The sequence below is a fragment of the Mesoplodon bidens genome (assembly GCF_964165515.1).
Source record: "Mesoplodon bidens genome assembly, chromosome: 3".
NCBI lineage: Eukaryota > Metazoa > Chordata > Mammalia > Artiodactyla > Ziphiidae > Mesoplodon > Mesoplodon bidens.
Genome location: NC_138178.1, coordinates 65,669,706 through 65,695,424, shown reverse-complemented (window position 1 = coordinate 65,695,424; position 25,719 = coordinate 65,669,706). Strand labels below are relative to the sequence as shown.

At 39.5% G+C, this 25,719-nt stretch overlaps 1 protein-coding gene across 8 annotated transcripts in view; it reads right to left on the bottom strand.

The window, feature by feature from the left end:
* Window positions 1–25,719, bottom strand: part of SCAPER (S-phase cyclin A associated protein in the ER) — a 509,648-nt gene that overhangs the window by 72,610 nt on the left and 411,319 nt on the right. For all 8 annotated transcript variants that reach the window (XM_081230140.1, XM_081230147.1, XM_081230145.1 and 5 more), the window contains one exon: window positions 11,339–11,571. In XM_081230140.1, the coding sequence (XP_081086266.1) occupies window positions 11,339–11,571 (233 nt within the window). The remainder of the gene's footprint in view (window positions 1–11,338; window positions 11,572–25,719) is intronic.

Here is a 25,719-nt window from a genome sequence, read left to right as displayed (position 1 = left end):
CCTGCAATTTGTGACAATATGGGTGGCCATATAAGGCATTATGCTAAGTGAAATAAGTCAGACAGTAAAGGATAAATCCTGTATGTTCTCACTTACATGTGGAAACTAAATGAGCTGAACTCACAGAAACAGACAGTAGAATGGTGGTTGCCAGAGGCTGGGGTGGAGTGTCGGGGAAATGGGGAGATGTTGGTCAAAGGGTAAAAACTTCCATTTATAAGATGAATAAGTTCTGGGCATGTAACGTACAACATGGTGACTAAAAATAACAATACTGTATTACATACTTGAAAGTTGCTAAGAGAGTAGCTATTAAATGTTTCAACACACACACACACACACACACACACACGGTAATTATGTAAGCTGATGGGAGGTGTTAATGAACATTACTGTGGCAATCATTTTGCAATATATATGTGTATCAAATCATCATGTTGTACAACTTAAACTTACACAATGTTACATGTCACCCATATCTCAGTAAAGCTGGGAAAAAACAGAATTGCAGAGCTTCAGGATTGATGCATTTCCTGAGCAAATTTCAAACCAGTGTTTTTTCAAATTGCAATCTGCTTCTACCCTACACATAATACTGCTTTCCTAGAACTAGGCTAAACACTTGACACTGACAATATTTGCATCTTATAGAAAAAATAATTCTGATGTTTGATAGCTGAAAGATATTATTTGGATATTCTGTTAAAGGTTTTTTTGTTTGTTTTTTTTTATCCCAGGACCTTGTGAAGTGTCTGGCACAAAGTGAGTACAAGTGATCATATTTTGAGGTGATAAATATTTGAGGATCCCTTAGATCTAGAAACTCGACTAAACCATGTAAAATAATGAGAATAAACACTGCTATTACCTCATCTTGGTTAGACACCCTCTTGCCTCTTCTATGTCAGATAAGGAGAGAACAGGGACATATGTCAGGGTGATGTGCCCTGTTCCAGCTCTACCTTAGGGGTACAGGTCAGAAAATAGTGCCAAAGACTGTGTTGGAACGCTTTCCTCACAACTTTACAATGCTAGAGATATAAACTGACAAAAAATGCACAGGTTGTAGCAGGGAGTGGTGTGAGAGTTCCTGTCACTTCATATTTGAGAAGGTGAAAAAGCAAGCATGAAAGTAGTTAAACATGTTCTGTTTGTTTCATTAAGATCTGAGATAAGGTTTGTGGTTCTACATATAGGGATCATCAAGCCAGCCTACAATGCATTATCTACAAGAAAACAATATTTACCAAAAGTGGTTCAAGTCAGATAAAGAGTGGCATGGTTTTGTACTGAAGTACTGTAATTGTCAATCACCCTTTTTAAGTTACATGACTTACTTGGTTTGGCAGATTACCACTGTTATTTTTTTCCCCAATAACCTTCTTGTTTTTACAAAGGATCTAGTAACTATAATAATATATGTAAAAATGTAGGTACTTTCTCCCGGAAGGCCGACCAGAATTGCATTGAAGCACTTGGCTGGACCTTCTGCCTCATCACAGCTGAGGCATGTGGCTAAGCTGTCTGGATGACAAGAATGCAGGGTTGCTGCATCACAGAGTAGCCCAAGGGAGAATGCTGGGGCTGAATGGCATTCATCAGCAAAGAGGGCCAGGTTCTACAATGACCAAAAGGACATGGGGAAATTGAATGGGATCAAGCAACTGAGAGAAAGGCCAGGGAGGGTCAAAGTCAAGTGCTGTATGATAAATGGTTGTGGACCCAAAGGGCCTAGTACTCTGTAGCAATAAATATGCCTGGGGAAAGAGGGCAGGCAGATGGAAGGGACAAGTTAACAAAGTAATCAAGGGTAAGAAAGATACTGAATGAAACAACTGTTTTCAAGAAAGCACTACAAGAGACCAGTGTAAAATTTATGAACTGTGAAAGAAGCAAATGCAGAAGAGAGCATTCTCTTTCTCCTATGAACCTACTATAAGCTTCAGAGAGTAACAAATTGCATGGGTTTTGGAAGTCAGAGATCAGTGCAGATCACAGAGGAGTTTCTGATAGGTGGGACAGGTAATTGATTAACACCAGATGGAACCCTGTTGGGAAATTAAATGTCCTACCTGATTCCAGATTCATGAGGGAAAAAGAATTCAGACGTCAAAGTAGGAATAAATTTCCCAGGAGAGAAGGTGACCTTGGAAGGAAGCAGGGTTGACCTTGAACAGGTGTTAGGAATTGCCACATTTGTGTAGTGGAAAACATACAGCTGTTGGGAGTACAGCTAGACCTGAGTTCCAGTCTCAACTCTCCTACTTAACTTTTAAAGTTATTCAGTACATAACCTTGGGCAAACCACTTAACCTCACTGAGCAATTTCCTTACCTACAAAGTCTGTATTAGAAATCCTACACTTATAGGGCTGTAAAGCCTCTACTACAGTACCTTACATATAATGGGTGCTCCACAAATGATAGCTATTATTGCTGTTTTAAATCTGAACCAAATTTATAACCAGAGATGACCTGAGATAGGGAAATTCTTAGAAATTCTTTGAGTTGGAAAGAGTTGACAGCAAAAAAAGTTATAAAAAGCTTGGACAGACCCAGTCTTTTGCAAGGAGCCCGCGAGGGGGGTTGGCGCGCGCTAAACGGGAGAAGCACTGGTTTGAGAAAAGCATGGGTCGCAAGTACACATTGGGACCCTGCCATTAATGGAGGGGAAAAGCGGGGAGACGCCAGCAGATTCCATCCTGTAAGCTGGTAGGAAGCCTGAAGGCTTGATGGGATTCCAGTGTGATAGGAGGCAAGGACATGCTTCAGATACATCAGAAATTCATCTACACGTGGAACAACTCCTACAGAACACCTACTGAACGCTGACAGAAGACCTCAGACCCCCCAAAAGGCAAGAAGCTCCCCACATACCTGGGTAGGGCAAAAGAAAAAAAGAATAAACAGAGACAATAGGATAGGGACGGGACCTGCACCAGTGGGAGGGAGCCGTGAAGGGGGGAAGGTTTCTACACACTACAAGCCCCTTCGCGGGCGGAGACTGCAGGTGGCGGAGGGGGAAAGCTTCGGAGTAGCGGAGGAGAGCACAGCAACAGGGGTGCGGAGGGCAAAGCGGAGAGATTCTGGCACAGAGGACCGGTGCCCTCAGGCACACACCAGCCCGAGAGGCTTGTCTGCTCGGCCGCCGTGGCGGGCGGGGCTGGGAGCTGAGGCTCGGGTATCGGCTTTCAGTCGGAGCGCAGGGAGAGGACTGGGGCTGGCGGCAGGAAGAGAGCCTGAAGGAGTTAGTGCACCACGGCTAGCCCGGAGGGAGTCCGGGGAAAGGGTCTGGAGCTGCTGAAGAGGCAAGAGACTTTTTTCCCTTTTGTTTCCTGGTGCGCGAGGAGAGGGCATTAAGAGGGCTGCTTGGGGAAGCGCCGGTGACAGGCACGAGCCGCGGGTAAGGCACGGACCTCGGAGACGGGCGTGGGCCGCCGCCGCCGCCGCCGCCCGCCCGCCGCGGCCCGCCGCCGCCGCCGCCGCCGCCGCCGCCGCGGGGCCTGTGTGCGAGCGCGGGTCACTGTCCGCCCCGCCTTCCGGGGGGCCTGTGCACCCCGCCACTGCTGGGGTCCCCGAGACCCGGGGACGGCTTTCCCGGGAAAGCGCACGGAGCGCCACGGGCTGCTGCAACGTCACGCCGGCCTCTGCCGCCGCAGGCCCGCCCCACACTGCGCGCCCCTCCCTCCCCTCTGCCTGAGTGAGCCAGAGCCCCCGAATCAGCGGCTCCTTTAAACCCGTCCTGTCTGAGCGAAGAACGGACGCCCTCCGGCGACCTACGCGCAGAGGCGGGGCCAGGTCCAAGGCTGAGACCCGGGAGCTGTGAGAGCAGAGGCAGGGAAATCTCTCTGTGCAGCCTCGGAGGCAGCGGATTAAAGCTCCACGGTCCATTTGATGTGCCCTGCGTCTGTGGAGTGCATGAATGGACAGCGAATCATCCCAAATTGAGGAAGTGGACTTTGAGGACAAGATTTAAGACTTTCCCCCCTTTTCCTCTTTTTACAACGAATTATTCCAAATTAAGGAGGTGGACTTAGAGAGCAAGATTTCAGACTTCTCGCCCTTTTCCTCTTTTTACAACGAATTATCCCAAATTGAGGAGGTGGACTTGGAGAGCAAGATTTTTGATTTTTCCCCCTGCTCTCTTTTTGTGAATGTGTATGTGTAATCTTCTGTGTAAGATTCTCTCTGTATAGCTTTGCTTCCACCATATGTCTCAGGGTTCTATCGGTCCGGTTTTTTTTTTTTTTTTTCAATAATTACTTTCTAATTTTAATAACGCTACTATATTTCATACTTTATTCTATTTTACTTTACCTGCTCTTTCTTTTTTTCCTACTCTCCCTTCCTCCCTCCCTCCCTCCGCTCCTCCTTTCCTTCTTTCTTTTTCTTTCCTCCCTCCCACCCTTCTTCTTTCCACTTTCTTTTTCTTTCCTTCCTCCCTCCCTCCTGTCTTTCTTCCTTTCCTTTCTCCCTCCCTCCCTCCTTTCTTTCCATCCTTCCTCCCTCCCTCCCTCCCTCCTTTCTTTCTTCCTTCCTTCCTTCCTTCCTTTCTTCCCTTCTTCCTTTCTTTCCCTCTCTCTTTCTTTCTTCTACTAATTCTTTCTTTCTACTTTTTCTCCCTGTTACTCTGAGCCGGGTGGATGAAAGGCTCTTGGTGCTGCAGCCAGGAGCCAGTGCTGTGCCTCTGAAGTGGGAGAGCCAACTTCAGGACACGGGTCCACAACAGACCTCCCAGCTCCACATAATATCAAGCAGCGAAAATCTCCCAGAGATCTCCATCCCAACACCAGCACCCAGCTTCAGTCAACGACCAGCAAGCTACAGTGCAGGTCACCCTATGCCAAGCAACTAGCAAGGCAGGAACACAACCCCACCCATTAGCAGAGAGGCTACCTAAAAACATAATAAGGCCATAGGCACCCCAAAACACACCACCAGACGTGGACCTGTCCACCAGAAAGACAAGATCGAGCCTCAACCACCAGAGCACAGGAATTAGTCCCCCCCACCAGGAAGCCTACCCAACCTACTGAAACAACCTTAGCCACTGGGGTCAGACACCAAAAACAACGGGAACTACGAATCTGCAGCCGGCAAAAAGGAGACCCCAAACACAGTAACATAAGCAAAATGAGAAGGCAGAAAAACACACAGCAGGTGAAGGAGCAAGATAAACACCTACCAGACCTAACAAATGAAGAGGTAATAGGCAGTCTACCTGAAAAAGAATTCAGAATAATGATAGTAAAGCTGATCCAAGATTCTATTTCCATGATCCATAATCTTGGAAATAGAATAGACAACATGCAAGAAACAGTTAACAAGGACCTAGAAGAACTAAAGATGAATCAAGCATCGATTAAAAACACAATAAATGAAATGAAAAATACTCTAGATGGGATCAATAGCAGAATAACTGAGGCAGAAGAACGGATAAGTGAGGTGGAAGATAAAATAGTGGAAATAACTGATGCAGAGCAAAATAAAGAAAAAAGAATGAAAAGAACAGAGGAGAGTCTCAGAGATCTCTGGGACAACATTAAACGCACCAACATTCGAATTATAGGGGTTCCAGAAGAAGAAGAGAAAAAGAAAGGGACTGAGAAAATATTTGAAGAGATTATAGTTGAAAACTTCCCTAATTTGGGAAAGGAAATAGTTAATCAAGTCCAGGAGGCACAGAGAGTCCCATACAGAATAAATCCAAGGAGAAATACACCAAGACACATATTAATCAAACTGTCAAAAATTAAACACAAAGAAATCATATTAAAAGCAGCAAGGCAAAAACAACAAATAACACACAAGGGAATCCCCATAAGGTTAACAGCTGATCTCTCAGCAGAAACCCTACAAGCCAGAAGGGAGTGGCAGGACATAATTAAAGTGATGAAGGAGAGAAACCTGCAACCTAGATTACTCTACCCAGCAAGGATCTCATTCAGATTTGATGGAGAAATTAAAACCTTTACAGACAAGCAAAAGCTGAGAGAGTTCAGCACCACCAAACCAGCTTTACAACAAATGCTAAAGGAACTTCTCTAGGCAAGAAACACAACAGAAGGAATATACCTACAATAACGAACCCAAAGCAATTAAGGAAATGGGAATAGGAACATACATATCAATAATTACCTTAAATGTAAATGGACTAAATGCTCCCACCAAAAGACACAGAGTGGCTGAATGGATACAAAAACAAGACCCATATATATGCTGTCTACAAGAGACCCACTTCAGACCTAGAGACACATACAGATTGAAAGTAAAGGGATGGAAAAAGATATTCCATGCAAATGGAAATCAAAAGAAAGCTGGAGTAGCAATTCTTATATCAGACAAAATAGACTTTAAAATAAAGACTATTAGAAGAGACAAGGAAGGACACTACATAACGATAAAGGGATCGATCCAAGAAGAAGATATAACAATTGTAAATATTTATGCACCCAACATAGGAGCACCTCAATACATAAGGCAAATACTAACAGCCATAAAAGGGGAAATCGACAGTAACACACTCATAGTAGGGGACTTTAACACCCCACTTTCACCAATGGACAGATCATCCAAAATGAAAATAAATAAGGAAACACAAGCTTTAAATGATACATTAAACGAGATGGACTTAGTTGATATTTATAGGACATTCCATCCAAAAACAACAGAATACACATTTTTCTCAAGTGCTCATGGAACATTCTCCAGGATAGATCATATCTTGGGTCACAAATCAAGCCTCGGTAATTTTAAGAAAATTGAAATTGTATCAAGTATCTTCTCCGACCACAATGCTATGAGACTAGACATCAATTACAGGAAAAGATGTGTAAAAAATACAAACACATGGAGGCTAAACAATACACTACTCAATAACGAAGTGATCACTGAAGAAATCAAAGAGGAAATTAAAAAATACCTAGAAACAAATGACAATGGAGACACGACGACCCAAAACCTATGGGACGCAGCAAAAGCAGTTCTAAGGGGGAAGTTTATAGCAATACAATCCCACCTTAAGAAACAGGAAGCATTTCGAGTAAACAACCTGACCCTGCACCTAAAGCAATTAGAGAAAGAAGAACAAAAATACCCCAAAGCTAGCAGAAGGAAAGAAATCATAAAGATCAGATCAGAAATAAATGAAAAAGAAATGAAGGAAACGATAGCAAAGATCAACCAAACTAAAAGCTGGTTCTTTGAGAAGATAAACAAAATTGACAAACCATTAGCCAGACTCATCAAGAAAAAAAGGGAGAAGACTCAAATCAATAGAATTAGAAATGAAAAAGGAGAAGTAACAACTGACACTGCAGAAATACAAAAGATTATGAGAGATTACTATAAGCAACTCTATTCCAATAAAATGGACAACCTGGAAGAAATGGACACATTCTTAGAAATGCACAACCTGCCAAGACTGACTCAGGAAGAAATAGAAAATATGAATAGACCAATCACAAGCACTGAAATTGAAACTGTGATTAAAAATCTTCCATCAAACAAAAGCCCAGGACCAGATGGCTTCACAGGTGAATTCTATCAAACATTTAGAGAAGAGCTAACACCTATCCTTCTCAAACTCTTCCAAAATATAGCAGAGGGAGGAACACTCCCAAACTCATTCTACGAGGCCGACATCACCTTGATACCAAAACCAGGCAAGGATGTCACAAAGAAAGAAAACTACAGGCCAATATCACTGATGAACATAGATGCAAAAATCCTCAACAAAATACTAGCAAACAGAATCCAAGAGCACATTAAAAGGATCATACACCATGATCAAGTGGGGTTTATCCCAGGAATGCAAGGATTCTTCAATATACGCAAATCAATCAATGTAATACACCATATTAACAAGTTGAAGGAGAAAAACCATATGATCATCTCAATAGATGCAGAGAAAGCTTTCGACAAAATTCAACACCCATTTATGATAAAAACCCTGCAGAAAGTAGGTATAGAGGGATCTTTCCTCAATATAATAAAGGCCATATATGACAAACCCACAGCCAACATTGTCCTCAATGGTGAAAAACTGAAACCATTTCCACTAAGATCAGGAACAAGACAAGGCTGCCCACTCTCACCACTCTTATTCAACATAGTTTTGGAAGTTTTAGCCACAGCAATCAGAGAAGAAAAGGAAATAAAAGGAATCCAAATTGGAAAAGAAGAAGTAAAGCTGTCACTGTTTGCAGATGACATGATACTATACATAGAGAATCCTAAAGATGCTACCGAAAAACTACTAGAGCTAATCAATGAATTTGGTAAAGTAGCAGGATATAAAATTAATGTACAGAAATCTCTGGCATTCCTATACACTAATGATGAAAAATCTGAAAATGAAATCAAGAAAACACTCCCATTTACCATCGCAACAAAAAGAATAAAATATCTAGGAATAAACCTACCTAAGGAGACAAAAGACCTGTATGCAGAAAACTATAAGACACTGATGAAAGAAATTAAAGATGATACAAATAGATGGAGAGATATACCATGCTCCTGGATTGGAAGAATCAATATTGTGAAAATGACTCTACTACCGAAAGCAATCTACAGATTCAATGCAATCCCTATCAAACTACCAATGGCATTTTTCACAGAACTAGAACAAAAAATTTCAAAATTTGTTTGGAAAAACAAAAGGCCCCGAATAGCTAAAGCAATCTTGAGAACGAAAAACGGAGCTGGAGGAATCAGGCTCCCTGACTTCAGACTATACTACAAAGCTACAGTAATTAAGACAGTCTGGTACTGGCATAAAAACAGAAAGATAGATCAGTGGATCAGGATAGAAAGCCCAGAGATAAACCCACGCACATATGGCCAACTTATCTTTGATAAAGGAGGCAGGAATGTACAGTGGAGAAAGGACAGCCTCTTCAATAAGTGGTGCTGGGAAAACTGGACAGGGACATGTAAAAGTTTGAGATTAGATCATTCCCTAGCACCATACACAAAAATAAGCTCAAAATGGATTAAAGACTTAAATGTAAGGCCAGAAACTATCAAACTCTTAGAGGAAAACATAGGTAGAACACTCTATGACATAAATCACAGCAAGATCCTTTTGGACCCACCTCCTAGAGAAATGGAAATAAAAACAAAGATAAACAAATGGGACCTAATGAAACTTCAAAGCTTTTGCACAGCAAAGGAAACCATAAAGAAGACCAAAAGACAACCCTCAGAATGGGAGAAAATATTTGCAAATGAAGCAACTGACAAAGGATTAATCTCCAAAATTTATAAACAGCTCATGCAGCTCAATAGCAAAAAAACAGACAACCCAATCCAAAAATGGGCAGAAGACTTAAATAGGCATTTCTCCAAAGAAGATATACAGACTGCCAACAAACACATGAAAGAATGCTCAACATCATTAATCATTAGAGAAATGCAAATCAAAACTACAATGAGATATCATCTCACACCAGTCAGAATGGCCATCATCAAGGAATCTAGAAACAATAAATGCTGGAGAGGGTGTGGAGAAAAGGGAACACTCTTGCACTGCTGGTGGGAATGTGAATTGGTACAGCCACTATGGAGAACGGTATGGAGGTTCCTTAAAAAACTACAAATAGAACTACCATATGACCCAGCAATCCCACTACTGGGCATATACCCTGAGAAAACCATAATTCAAAAAGAGACATGTACCAAAATGTTCATTGCAGCTCTATTCACAATAGCCCGGAGCTGGAAACAACCTAAGTGTCCATCATCGGATGAATGGATAAAGAAGATGTGGCACATATATACAATGGAATATTACTCAGCCATAAAAAGAAACGAAACTGAGCTATTTGTAATGAGGTGGATAGACCTAGAGTCTGTCATACAGAGTGAAGTTAGTCAGAAAGAGAAAGACAAATACCGTATGCTAACACATATATACGGAATTTAAAAAAAAAATGTCATGAAGAACCTAGGGGCAAAACGAGAATAAAGACACAGACCTACTTGAGAATGGACTTGAGGATATGGGGAGGGGGAAGGGTAAGCTGTGACAAAGCGAAAGAGAGGCATGGACATATATACACTACCAAACGTAAGGTAGATAGATAGTGGGAAGCAGCCGCAGAGCACAGGGAGATCAGCTCGGTGCTTTGTGACCGCCTGGAGGGGTGGGATGGGAAGGGTGGGAGGGAGGGAGATGCATGAGGGAAGGGATGTGGGAACAGATGTATATGTATGACTGATTCACTTTGTTATAAAGCAGAAACTAATTAAAAAAAAAAAAAAGAGAAATCTAGAAACAATAAATGCTGGAGAGGGTGTGGAGAAAAGGGAACACTCTTGCACTGCTGGTGGGAATGTGAATTGGTACAGCCACTATGGAGAACGGTATGGAGGTTCCTTAAAAAACTACAAATAGAACTACCATATGACCCAGCAATCCCACTACTGGGCATATACCCTGAGAAAACCATAATTCAAAAAGAGACATGTACCAAAATGTTCATTGCAGCTCTATTCACAATAGCCCGGAGCTGGAAACAACCTAAGTGTCCATCATCGGATGAATGGATAAAGAAGATGTGGCACATATATACAATGGAATATTACTCAGCCATAAAAAGAAACGAAACTGAGCTATTTGTAATGAGGTGGATAGACCTAGAGTCTGTCATACAGAGTGAAGTTAGTCAGAAAGAGAAAGACAAATACCGTATGCTAACACATATATACGGAATTTAAAAAAAAAATGTCATGAAGAACCTAGGGGCAAAACGGGAATGAAGACGCAGACCTACTTGAGAATGGACTTGAGGATATGGGGAGGGGGAAGGGTGGGCTGTGACAAGGCGAAAGAGAGGCATGGACGTGTATACACTACCAAACGTCAGGTAGATAGATAGTGGGAAGCAGCCGCAGAGCACAGGGAGATCAGCTCGGTGCTTTGTGACCGCCTGGAGGGGTGGGATGGGGAGGGTGGGAGGGAGGGAGATGCATGAGGGAAGGGATGTGGGAACAGATGTATATGTATGACTGATTCACTTTGTTATAAAGCAGAAACTAATTAAAAAAATGAATAAATAAACTTAAAAAAAAATGGATAAAAAAAAAAAAAAAAAAAAAGCTTGGACACTACCTATTCTAATATCAAATATCTAAATATCAAGAAAGACAAATGAGCTCTAACTGTAATGCTTTTCATTAATAGGATTTTCCTGCTCTCTACAAAATGTGGTATATTTTGTATTAGGAATTTGTGGATGGTGTGAGAAAGACTGCCATCACATGGGCCCTGAGACTTAAATTATTTTAATATATATTTTTTAACAAAAAAGACAGTTTTAAGAAATCTAGAAATTTACCTGATGAGGTCCTGAACTCGACTGTTAAAAGCATCACCTTGTGAGGGTTTGCTTTTCATTTCCTGTGTTGATATTTTTGGTGTAATTGGCTGGCTGTTTCCATCTGGTCGATTGGCAATCAGGCAGCCAAAAACCACAGCGCTGACTTTGAGAAGTCCAGTTGTCAAGCCTTCGAAAACTTGCTTATTTGTATTTCTTCCCAAAATAGCATTATTTTCATCTGGAACGTAAACCTAGATGGAAAAAAAATACAGTAATTGTGTTTCAATAAAACCACCAAAAATGAACAGAGATTATACGGAAAATTTCTGGAATCAGAAATAACTTTGAAATTCTAGAGGTGCCATCTGAATGTTTGAGTATTGGTTCTAAGGTCAGATTGTCGAGTTCAATTCTCAGCTTTGCGCCCACTAGCTGGGTGACCTTGGATAGGTTGTTACTTCCAAGCTTCAATTTTCTCATTTATAAAACATGGATAATGACATTACCTATAACATAGGGTTCTTGTGAGGATTAAATGAGCTAATAACATAAAATGCTTAGCTCGTGCCTATGTGCATAATAAGCACTCAATAAATATTAGTTATTCAATTGAATAAAGTATATTACAAATTTGTATACACTCAGAAAACAAACCAGTTGTTAAACTGATAGCACTGTTTCTTGTTAAAGTGAATTTTTAAAATATTTAATCTAAATTCCTCTCTTAGGAAAAAATTTTCATTTCTTATTACAAAATGGTAAAATAGTTTTTTGCCTAATACATAGGGTCATATTGAGCTCTGTTTATTTATGGTTTACAGGAAGTAATATGCCTGTTAAAAGCTGGACAAGGAGTCAGAACCTGGGCTTGGGTTCTGGCCTTGCAGCTATATGATCTTAGACATGTTCCTTAACCTTTCTGTGTCTCAGTTTCCTCAACTGTTAAATGAGGATAATCTTAGTATCTAATGAATCAACATATGTAAATTCTTAGAACAATATTTGGCACATAGGTAAGTCCTAGAGAAGTGTCATCTGCTACTGTAACTGCTACTCTTACTGTGCTTCCTACTATTACCAGGAGTAAATACTACTGTGTATGAACATCAGCTCTCGCAGAGAGGATGACTAGAAATACAGTGGCTAGATACATAATTACCAGGCTAGATACATAATTACCAGTGGCTAGATACATAATTATTCTGCCTTGGCATGTGATGCTGGCTACATAAGGGTTCACTCTTCCCACAGAGAAGAGGGGCTCCTGAAGGCCTCACTACCAAGAAAGGGGCAGAGACAAGAAGCTAAAGGTGGGGAGGAAGGAAGTTTGGACATGGAATCAGATAGCACTGTAGTTAAGTTCCAGTTCCTCCTCCAGCACGTCACATGACTGTATGTAAATACTTCACATTTCCAAGCTTTGGGTTCTGTATCTGTCTACCTGCTAGGACTACCATGAAGTTCAAATAAGATGACGAATGGGAAATCACTTGGTAAATTATTACCAATAACTTTACAAATGCACTTATCTAGTAACAACTAGTCTTTGCCTCATTCTCATTCTTTATCTGCACCAGTTCTATCAAAAGATAGAGGAATAAATGATCACTAGGATTCAAAAGGAAGATCTTCATAAACACAAGCAAATATCCCCTCCATTGTTTATTGTTGTTGTTCATTTAGACATTCCATGAAAGTTACTTTTCTGAGAATAGCCTTGTTTAAGACTGTTGACCATTGCTAACCACTGAGCCATTCCTAAGCCAAAGTAATTACGGTAGAATCTTTCTGCAGTATGTGCTGATGGAAGTTCCCTTTGAAACTCTATAAAACAGTCACAGAGCTTCTTCAAGCTGTGACTAGCATAATCTAGCCTATCCCAATACAGAAGGTGGTATTAGGAGTTGCGTTTGAATCAAGAATTTCTGTATAAGTCAGGATAAGCTAGGTTATGCTTCAGTGAAAAATTCCTCAAAAATTCCAGTGGTTTCAAACAATAAAGCTTTATTTTTCATTCAAATGACATGTTCATCTGAGACTGGCTGGGGCTCCTGTTGTCCTTACTTCGGAGTCTAGGTGACAAAGCAACCATCATTTAGAGCAACAATGCCCAACAGAACTTTCTAAAATGATTGAAATGTTTCAATCTATACTGTTCTATATCTGCACTTGTCACATGTGGACAATGAGTACTTCAAATGTAGTTAGTTAGACATGGGACTGAATTTTTAATTTTAGTTAATTTAAATTTAAATAGTGGCTAGTGTATTGAACAGTACAGAGGACTGTAGGTCACAGTGGCAGAGAGCAAAAAATATCTCTGGAGGGTCTTGTGTCAACATTAAATGAGCTGCCTGGAAATGACACATCGCTTTTGCTAACAACTTATTGGCCAAAACGAATCACATAGTCCAATTCAACCACAAGGGAGACAAGAAACGTCATTCTACTATGTACTTGGTAAGAGGGGGAGAATCAGAACATCTGGTCCACAGCACTACTGACAGCATAATATTGTTTCTTCCACTATGACTATACAAATATTATTCACAGTTAAGCTATTTAGTAAATGATTACATTTACTTTCTTGTACAAATTTTTGGTTTCACTCAGATGTTGAATTTCTTATGTATGTATCACTAGTTCATTGTCAATCTTTCCGGTTAAAATGGAATTTCCTCTCAAGTTCAAACACATCAGGGATTGTTGATTCTTCTTCTCCCTCCAATGGAGACAATTGTCCTGCAACTGCCATCCTCCTGCTCTAATCTGGACTGGTTGCTCTCTAGGCATACTATACAGCTCTCATTTTGAGATGCCCTTCATCTTCATCCAAAGAATTCCTTCCACCCCCACCCCCCGACCCCGAGTTAGATTCCTTTATTTCTTGGATTCCAAACAACTTCCAAAGAAAGGGTGCATGGGAGGAAAAATTTTGAGACCTTTTATGTCTGAAAGTATATTTATTTCATCCTTATACTTGACTAATAGTTTGGATGGATATAGAATTCTTGGTTGGAACTAATATTGGTTGGAACTAATTTTCTTTCAGAGTTTTTTTTTAATAAATTTATTTATTTATTCATTTATTTTTGGCTGCGTTGGGTCTTCATTGTTGCGTGTGGGCTTTCTCTAGTTGTGGTGAGTGGGGGCTACTCTTCATTGTGGTGCGTGGGCTTCTCACTGTGGTGGCTTGCCTTGCTGTGGAGCGGGGGCTCTAGGTGCGCAGGTTCAGTAGTTGTGGCTCGTGGGCTCTAGAGCGCAGGCTCAGTAGTTGTGGCACACAGGCTTAGTTGCTCCGCGGCATGTGGGATCTTCCCAGACCAGGGCTCAAACCCTGCATTGGCAGGCAGATTCTTAACCACTGTGCCACCAGGGAAGTCCCTCTTTCAGAGTTTTTAAGGACTGCCCCATTGTTTCCTACTTTAAGTACTGTTCTTCAGAAGTCCAATTAATTCCTAACGTTTTTGTACATGTCCTATTTTGTCCTCTCTGGAAACTTTTAGGCACTTCTTACCCCTGATTTCTTCTGTCATGGTATAGCTCTTCCTTCATTTTTTGTTCAAAAACTCAGTGGTATTTTTCAATCTGAAAGTCATGTGTTTCACTTCTGAAGGTATCTCTTGTATTACTTCTTTGCTAATTTCCTCTCATTTATTTTCTGTGTTGGATTTTGGTCCTGAGCTGAGTCTTGAATTTTCTTGTATTTTTTTCTTCTGCTTTTCATATCTTTTTACTTTGTCCTACTTCTTAGGCAATTTCCTTAACTTTATTTTCCAGTCCTTCTGCTGAATTTTTCATTTCATCAGTTGTATTTTTTTTTTTTTTTTTTTTGCGGTACGCGGGCTTCTCACTGTTGTGGCCTCTCCCGTTGCGGAGCACAGGCTCCAGACGCGCAGGCTCAGCGGCCACAGCTCACAGGCCCAGCCGCTCCGCGACATGTGGGATCTTCCCGGACTGGGGCACGAACCCGTGTCCCCTGCATTGGCAGGCGGACTCTCAACCACTGTGCCACCAGGGAAGCCCCATCAATTGTATTTTTAATTTTCAGGAGTTCTTTTGGGCTCCCTGTTTTGTTTTTACAGTACTTTGTTTTTGCTTCATGGCTGCAATATTTTCTCATCTCTGTGAAATTCTAATTTTTAAAGATATTCTTTTGTTTCCTGCATGGTCTTTGTTTCCTTTGAGTTCTTTCTTTGTATTTCAGGTTGTAGGCTTTCCTTAAATATGTGGTAATCTGGGGATTTCTGTCCATACTTAAGATTAATGCATAGATGGATTTCAGTGTTTCACAATCTAGATCTAATCACAAGCTGGATACAAAGTCAGCATGAGGGGCTTCAATTTGGATGACTAAGCAGAGACCCAGCTGGGGAATCCCAAATGTCAATATTTGTAGGTCTATTCTCCTGGGACAGTTAGTGTCACAAGAATGGAATCCTATGCCCTCTAAGCCTAGAGTATATGACATAGCCTGCTCATTTTCTCAGAGGTTCATAGAAGAAGGGGCTGAGTGTCTCAGTGTTTAAGGAACAGATTTTCACTTAATCATTTTGTTTTTGTATGATTTCTGTATGGCTGTACCTGGTGTCCCCATGTCCTGAGTAACTTTGGTTCAACCTCTTGTCTTCTGCCAGTGTTTGGGGAGGGGCATTCACTTGGCTGTACATGTAGCAGATGGGATCTAGGGCATCTGAACTGCCTCTTATTTAGACTTTCAACCAATCCTCCTCTTTCCAGCCCTACTTGTACCCTCATTTTCTGAGATACTTGGGAACTCTAATTTTTGAGCCTTCTGGGGTTACGTGGCACAGGTTTTCTTCTGGTAGTAAGACCTCCTGCTAATTGAGGTTTTAGCTTTTAGGCAACTGTTTTTCAGTCATCTGCTTTCCAGATTAAAACATACTTGCTTTCCTTTCCTTCCCATTCTCTTTGTCGTTGAGGGGTTAGAATTTTATCTGTATATCTATTTACTATAATATTAGTGGGGGCCTCCAGAGAGATAGAATGTAACTTGTGTGTTCAATTGGCCACATTTAAAAATTAACTCAATAAATCACCTAAAGACACAAGTTTCTTTTTCTTTTACAAACTACAGAAAGAAAATGAGAAACACATTTCTGGGTAATGTCAGGGTTCTTCATACATCACAGATTTTCATATTCCTTTCTTTTCAAAAACCTTGTACTGATATTAAGTATTTCAAATAAAACACTATACATGTGCATTTAGCAATCTTTCATTTCTCTACATGTATTTTATCCAATAATTGCATCTTTTAAGAATATAGTTGAGAATCACAAAGACATTAAAGACTTCTGAGATGCCCAAATTAGTGTCATTTATTTAATCACCTGTTCATCCAACATTTGAATATCTACTACATCCATGGTCAAAGGAATAAAGTGATGCTCTGCTTATTCTAAGGATCATTTAGACCCTGTATACTTTGATTTTACAAGTAAGTGTAGAAAGCTGTGGTTTACTGGTTTATAGTAGAACAGAAAGAACAATATAAAAGAGAGAAGTGGTAGCCATTTTAGAGGTAGGCAGTAGCAAAATGTAACACTAATTCTGGAAGCATAAGAAAAAACAGATATAAGAATGCTAAAGGCAGTGCAATGTGAGACATGTTATTTTTACTGGACTCACTCATCTTTATTTGCACTGAAATTATTATTTACTATAAATCAGTATAACTGTTTATGCTCAAAATGACAACCTTAAGATATCAAAAATAAAGCTAAATTATGATCCTTACTTATTTGAGGGGCAGCAAAGAAAAAAGGATGAAAACTAACATTTATCGAGTTTTTCTTCTATGCCAGATACTTAAGCATTTTCCTCATACCATTACATTTAATTTTTGCAGATTAACATATCAAAGTTCAGAGATACCAAGCAACATGTCCAAGTTTCACAGCTAGTTAATAGAAGAGCTGGGACTTGAACTTGAGTTTATCAGACTCTGAAGCCCATGTGCTTTCTCTTACCCCACACTGACTTCCTCCCACTGGCCATCTCTTCTGCTGAGGATTCTGGAACAACTGTCTCAATTGGAGGGAGGTGAAAACTGATCATGGGCCAAACATTGCCTTTCTGATGTCTCTTCCATTAAAAGCTCTTAATTAGGGCTTCCCTGGTGGCACAGTGGTTGAGAGTCCGCCTGCCGATGCGGGGTACACGGGTTCGCGTCCCGGTCCAGGAGGATCCCACATGCCACGGAGCGGCTGGGCCTGTGGGCCGTGGCCGCTGAGCCTGCACGTCCGGAGTCTGTGCTCCGCAACGGGAGGGGCCACAACAGTGAGAGTCCCGTGTACCGCAAAAAAAAAAAAAGCTCTTAATTAATTTGAACTTTATTCTTGACCAAAGGGCATGAAAATATTTTATTTAAAGGTTGTTGGAATAATTATGGGTGAAATATTCTAAACTTATTATTCAGAAACCATAAATGTGGTTCAAGGACCAAATGTTACTTCTTCATCAGCCCCCCCAAAATAAGCTCAATGTAAAGTAAATCAGATATATTTTTATACTTTTCTTATTTTCTCTGTCCACAACTGACAACTTTTGATTTTTCTATTTCATTGGGGCTTTCTGCTTTATTTTAGAAACACCATTTTGGCAGTTTTTAATAAAGTAAACAGAAATTGAAAAACTTCTCCAACAATCTGGCAATTATATGAAGAACACTTGTGGCCTGCAGGAGCCAAGCTTGCCATGGTGAACCCTGGGACCTCAGACCTCAGTCTAAAGTCCCTCACTGTACTGAACAGTCTTTTATTTTCTCACTATGGTTTCTTATTTTCCAATAGTCTAAGCCCCTCACCTCATCATATTTTCACCCCAAATTTGTTTTTTTCTCTCTAATTTCCTTATTTAATATTGATCCTTTCACTGCTGAGAATAGAGTTTTCTTTTGCTTGTAACCTTTGGTGAAGTCTTTGTCTCATAAGGACATTATTTTATTTAAACGGTCACAGAAATTCTCCCCATCCATATATATAGATTTTTCTTTTGCTGGTTTAAAATCCTTTTACCACAATGTTTTAAATAGGAAACTGATGTTTCATCTAAGAAAGAATTTCAAAATTGACTGAATTAAAGTATGAAGGGCTTTATCTTCAGTTAGACAAAAGGTTCTTTCTAGTCTTCAAGAATGAGATTTGATAAAGAGAAACTTTAAGGAGAAGGTATCTACACTGTAAAGGATATTCTATTCAGAGCAGTACCCTGCACTGTTGTCTTTTGTCTAGTTGGGTATCACTGTTACTTGCCAGAGGTAAAGTAACTCGTTAACAGCCTGCTCTTTTGGGACACTTAGTAGATGAAATGCACACCTAGAGTTCTGATATACGCTTATAGACTAACACTTGAGTTTGCACTTCCTTCTAACACAGCTGCTGGGCCAAGGGCACACTGCAAGTTGAGGGGCCTGTCCTTTAGGAAAGGTGTGCAAGCAACATCCTCCCTTCCCCCCTGCCTGCTGTGTATTGCACACCTGGCTTACCTGAGTCTGGAACACATTCCATCCTAGGGTGGGTGGTCTGTGGAGGGCAGGGGAAGGTTGCCTTCCCAGCATGCAGCAGTGCTTGTAACTACCACCTGCTGGTACGTACCAGGCCTGGCCTGGGAAAAAACAGAGCTATGTAGCTTTTATCTCTTCTGAATCTGTCACTCCTGAGGCAGAAATCTAAAAACCACAATTGCTCTTCAATGGATGCAAGGTATTTCCTTTAGTATATTTCTTTAGAATACACTGGTGTGGTTATTATCTTACTCTTATAGTAGCAGCAGAGTATAAGTAATTTCATGTAATAATCTTATTTATAAAATTTCTCCTTCCTCTCAAAAAATATTTGGCTTTCTCAAAATTTGCAGATATTTCATATAGTTTTAGATCAAGAAGGAAACTTAGAATCAATTTTTTTCATTTTATATTTGAGGAAATAATGGTCTAGAGGAGAAAGAGACTTTCCTGAGAATGAAGAAACCATCAGGGCTAGAATAAGTACTGTGCTACTTCTCTAAACCTACTCCAAGGAGAAACCCAATATCTATAGGGCTAAGCTCTGAGGCAAAGTGCTTTAGCAAAATTAAATTAAAAGTCATTATCACTTTTAAAAGACGAGCGCATACTCTTTCTTTCCCCCACTACCTCCCAACACCAAAGTAGTTTTGAAAACTTTCTACATTCTTTTTTGCAATCCAGAAAGATGCTTTTATTAGTAGTATAAATCTATCCATCTGTAACATGATTCCATAAGAGAGAAAATTAACTTGGTAATCAGTGGTAATTCTATCCAACTAATTTTCAGTATTGTGAAGTTGGGCTTAAGTATTTTTAAGTTGTAGGGTGTGTTCACAATGGTCAGAATATGAACTAAACTCACTGAGAACCAATACGAGATTGTTTAGAAAGCTCCTGTCAAGTCAATGTCAGAGTATAGGGGAAAAAAAGGGAAAAAAATGTGGAAGGGCTCCAGCATCACACACAGGTTTCCATAGTGCTGGGACCATTTTGTTTCCTTAGCTAAATTGTCTTCAGACTACAACAGTCTTTTCACCATTGACATTTTATAAAACATCTATGCTCATGTTGTATTATGTATAAAAATAGAACTCATGAATGATATTTACCCTGATGATTTACTTGGCTTGAAAGCATGAAAAGAAATTACATAGGAATGGCTAATAGTTTTTCAACATTATCTTTTTAAAATTTCACAAACAATATCAAGACAATATTAAAGAGGATGTTGCATTTTATCCCAAATATTATTACCCTTTTTAATATATTTATGCTTTTCAGACTCTGTTTATACATTTTCCAAAATCCTAAATAATATAATTTCAGCAAGCTCTATAGTGCATGCCTTAGTGGTCTTGATGCTTGGAAATTTCTTTGTTACTAATGCTGAATCATATTATTTTTCTGCTCAAAAGATTCCCTGGCTTCTTATCTCCTGCAAAGCTAAAGTCCAAAACCGCATAATGGCCAAAGAGGCCCTTCCTGATCTGTCTACTTCCCCAATTACCTCTCTGAATTCATGTATTACACTTTGTCTGTATGGTTCTTGCTCTTGCTCTGCTATTTCCTCTGCCTAAATACTCTTCTCCCAGGTATCCTCATGATTCATTCCCCCTCTTCCTCTAGGTCTCTATTCAAATGCCATCTTATCCATAAGCTTTTCCAGACTATCTCTTTAAAAGTTACATTCTTCTCCCCCAAACGCACTTCCCTTTCCTGTTTACTCAGCTTTATTTTTCTCCCATTGCAATGGTCTAAACTAGTATGTATTTCCTCTCTCTCCAAGCTAGAATATAAGCTCCATGAGGGCAAGATTTTGTTTTGTTCAATTCTCTGATCCTGGTGCCTAAAACAACACTGGCTATATAGGGTGTTAAAATAAATATCTTATTGAATGCACCTAGATATTGATTTTCAATTTTAAAAACCCAATTATTGTAACATATTCAGAAGTTCTAAGTTAAAAATAAAACCAGCACTTAAGGGACTTCCCTGGTGGTCCAGTGGTAAAGAATCTGCCTTCCAACTGCTGGGGACGTGGGTTTGATCCCTGGTCAGGGAAATAGGATCCCACATGCCGTGTGGCAATATAGCCCATGTGCCACAACTACTGAGCTCACGCGCCTCAACAAGAAAGCCCGAGTGCTGCAAACTACAGAGCCCACACACCCTGGAGTCTGTGCACCACAACTAGAGAGACAAAAGCCTGCACACCACAACTAGAGAGAAGCCCATGCACCACAACAAAAGATCCCACATGCCTCAACGAGGATTGTAAATGCCACAACTGAGACCTGATGCAGCCAAAGGAAGAAAGGAAAGAAAGAATAAAAACATGACATTCACAGAAAGATAGACAAGATGAGAAGGCAGAGGGCTATGTTCGAGATGAAGGAACAAGATAAAACCCCAGAAAAACAACTAAATGAAGTGGAGATAAGGCAACCTTCCAGAAAAAGAATTCAGAATAATAGTGAAGATGATCCAGGACCTTGGAAAAAGAATGGAGGCAAAGATCGAGAAGATGCAAGAAATGTTTAACAAAGACCTAGAAGAATTAAAGAAGAAACAAAGAGAGATGAACAATACAATAATTGAAATGAAAAATACACTAGAAGGAATCAATAGCAGAATAACTGAGGCAGAAGAACGGATAAGTGACCTGGAAGACAGAATGGTGTAATTCACTGCCGTGGAACAGAATAAAGAAAAAAGAATGAAAAGAAATGAAGACAGCTTAAGAGACCTCGGGACAACATTAATGCAACAACATTCGCATCATAGGGGTCCCAGAAGGAGAAGACAGAGAGAAAGGACCTGAGAAAATATTTGAAGAGATTATAGTCGAAAACTTCCCTAACCTGGGAAAGGAAATAGCCACCCAAGTCCAGGAAGCGCAGAGAGTCCCATACAGGATAAACCCAAGGAGAAACATGCTGAGACACACAGCAATCAAATTGGCAAAAATTAAAGACAAAGAAAAATTATTGAAAGCAGCAAGGGTAAAACAACAAATAACATACATGGGAACTCCCATAAGGTTAACAGCTGATCTCTCAGCAGAAACTCTACAAGCCAGAAGGGAGTGGCAAGACATATTTAAAGTGATGAAAGGGAAGAACCTACAACCAAGATTACTCCACCCGTCAAGGATCTCATTCAGATTCGGTGGAGAAATCAAAAGCTTTACAGACAAGCAAACCAGCTCTACCAAACCAGCTCTACAACAAATGCTAAAGGAACTTCTCTAAGTGGGAAACACAAGAGAACAAAAGGACCTACAAAACCAAACCCAAAACAATTAAGAAAATGGTGATAGGAACATACATATTGATAATTACCTTAAACATGAATGGATTAAATGCTCCAAGCAAAAGACACAGGCTCGCTGAATGGATACAAAAACAAGAACCATTTATATGCTGTCTATAAGAGACCCACTTCAGACCCAGGGACACATACGGACTGAAAGTGAGGGGATGGAAAAAGATATTCCATGCAAATGGAAATCAAAAGAAAGCTGGAGTAGCAATACTCTTATCAGATAAAATAGACTTTAAAATAAAGAATGTTACAGGAGACAAGGAAGGACACTACATAATGATCAAGGGATCAATCCAAGAAGAAGATATAACAATTATAAATATATATGCACCCAACACAGGAGCACCTCAATGCATAAGGCAACTGCTAACTGCTATAAAAAGGAAATTGACAGTAACACAATAATAGTGGGGACTTTAACACCTCACTTACACCAATGGACAGATCATCCAAAATGAAAATTAATAAGGAAACACAAGTTTTAAATGATACAACAGACCAGATAGATTTAATTGATATTTATAGGACATTCTATCCAAAAACAGCAGATTACACTTTTTTCTCAAGTGTGCATGGAACATTCTCCAGGATTGATCATATCTTGGGTCACAAATCAAGCCTCAGGAAATTTAAGAAAATTGAAGTCATATCAAGCATCCTTTCTGACCACAATGCTATGAGATTAGAAATCAGTTACAGGGAAGAAAACGTAAAAAGCACAAACACGTGCAGGCTAAACAATACGTTACTAAATAACCAAGAGATCACTGAAGAAGTCAAAGAGGAAATCAAAAAATACCTAGAGACAAATGACAATGAAAACATGACAATCCAAAACTTATGGGATGCAGCAAAAGCAGTTTTAAGAGGGAAGTTTATAGCAATACAATCCTACCTCAAGAAACAACAAACACCTCAAATAAACAATCTAACTGTACACCTAAAAGAACTAGAGAAAGAAGAACAAACAAAACCCAAAGTTAGTAGAAGGAAAGAAATCATAAAGATCAGAGCAGAAATAAATGAAATAGAAACAAAGAAAACAATAGCAAAGATCAATAAAACTAAAAGCTGGTTCTTTGAGAAGATAAACAAAATTGATAAACCTTTAGCCAGACTCATCGAGAAAAAGAGGGAGAGGACTCAAATCATTAAAATTAGAAATGAAAAAGGAGAAATTATAACAGACACTGCAGAAATACAAAGCACCCTAAGAGACTACTACAAACAACTCTATGCCAATAAAATGGACAACCTGGAAGAAATGAACAAATTACTGGAAAGGTATAACCTTTCAAGTCTGAACCAGGAAGAAATAGAAAATACGAACAAACCAATCACAAGTAATGAAATTGAAACTGTGATTAAAAATCTTCCAACAAACAAAAGTCCAGGACCAGATGGCTTCACAGGTGAATTCTATCAAACATTTAGAGAAGAGCTAACACCCATCCTTCTCAAACTCTTCCAAAAAATTACAGAGGCAGGAACACTCCCAAACTCATTCCATGAGGCCACCATCACCCTGATACCAAAACCAGACAAAGACACTACAAAAAAAAATTACAGACCAATATCACTGATGAATATAGATGCAAAAATCCTCAACAAAATAGTAGCAAACAGAATTCAACAACACATTAAAAGGATCACACACTATGACCAAGTGGGATTTATCCCAGGGATGCAAGGATTCTTCAATATACGCACATCAATCAATGTGATACACCATATTAACAAACTGAAGAATAAGAACCATATGCTCATCTCAATAGGTGCAGAAAAAGCTTTTGACAAAATTCAACACCCATGTATGATAAAAACTCTCCAGAAAGTGGGCATAGAGGGAACCTACTGCAACATAATAAAGGCCATATATGACAAACCCACAGCAAACATCATTCTCAATGGTGAAAAACTGAAAGCATTTCCTCTAAGATCAGGAACAAGACAAGGATGTCCACTCTTGCCACTATTATTCAACATAGTTTTGGAAGTCCTAGCCACAGCAATTGGAGAAGAAAAAGTAATAAAAGGAATACAAATTGGAAAAGAAGAAGTAAAACTGTCACTGTTTGCAGATGACACAATACTATACATAGAGAATCCTAAAGATGCCACCAGAAAACTACTAGAGCTAATCAATGAATTTGCTAAAGTTGCAGGATACAAAATTAATGCACAGGAATCTCTTGCATTCCTATACACTAATGATGAAAAATCTGAAAAAGAAATTGAGGAAACACTCTCATGTACCACTGCAACAAAAAGAATAGAATAATCTAGGGAGGGTGGGAGGGAGAGAGACACAAGAGGGAAGGGATATGGGAACAGATGTATATGTATAACTGATTCACTTTGTTATAAAGCAGAAACTAACATACCATTGTGAAGCAATTACACTGAATAAAGTTGTAAAAAAATTAATTAATTTAAAAAAGACTGGGGTGGTAAAATTGGATTCAATAAGGAAAAAAAAAAGAACAGGACCATATTTTTCTCTGTATTCCTATATCTAGCCCAGGGCTAGAATAAATGCATAAATTAGTCATAAGCCATTTATTAGTCATAAGTGAACTAGTCATAAAATGAATAAATAAATAATTGGTATTCTTTTAAAAAAAAAAGAATAGAATACCTAGGAATAAACCTACCTAGGGAGACAAAAGACCTGTATGCAGAAAACTATAAGACACTGATGAAAGAACTTAAAGATGACACAAACAGATGGAGAGATATACCATATTCTTGGATTGGAAGAATGAATATTGTGAAAATGACTCTACTACCCAAAGCAATCTACAGATTCAATGCAATCCCTATCAAATTACCAATGGCATTTTTTTACAGAACTAGAACAAAAAATCTTAAAATTCGTCTGGAGACACAAAAGACCCCAAACAGCCAAAGCAGTCTTGAGGGAAAAAAATGGAACTGGAGGAATCAGGCTCCCTGACTTCAGACTATACTACAAAGCTACAGTAATCAAGACAATATGGTACTGGCACAAAAACAGAAATATAGATCAATGGAACAGGATAGAGAGCTCAGAGTTAAACCCATGCAGCTATGGTCAACTAATCTATGACAAAGGAGGCAAGGATATACAATGGAGAAATGACAGTCTCTTCAATAAGTGGTGCTGGGAGAACTGGACAGCTACATGTAAAAGAATGAAATTAGAACACTCCCTAACACCATACACAAAAATAAACTCAAAATGGATTAGAGACCTAAATGTAAGACGAGACACTATAGAACTCTTAGAGGAAAACACAGGAAGAACACTCTTTGACATAAATCACAGCAAGATCTTTTTGATCCACCTCCTAGAGTAATGGAAATAAAGACAAAAATAAACAAATGGGACCTAGTGAAACTTCAAAGTTTTTGCACAGCCAAGGAAACTACAAACAAGACGAAAAGATAGCCCTCAGAACGGGAGAAAATATTTGCCAATGAATCAATGGGCAAAGGATTAATCTCTAAAATATATAAACAGCTCATACAGCTCAATATTAAAAAAACAAACAACCCAATCCAA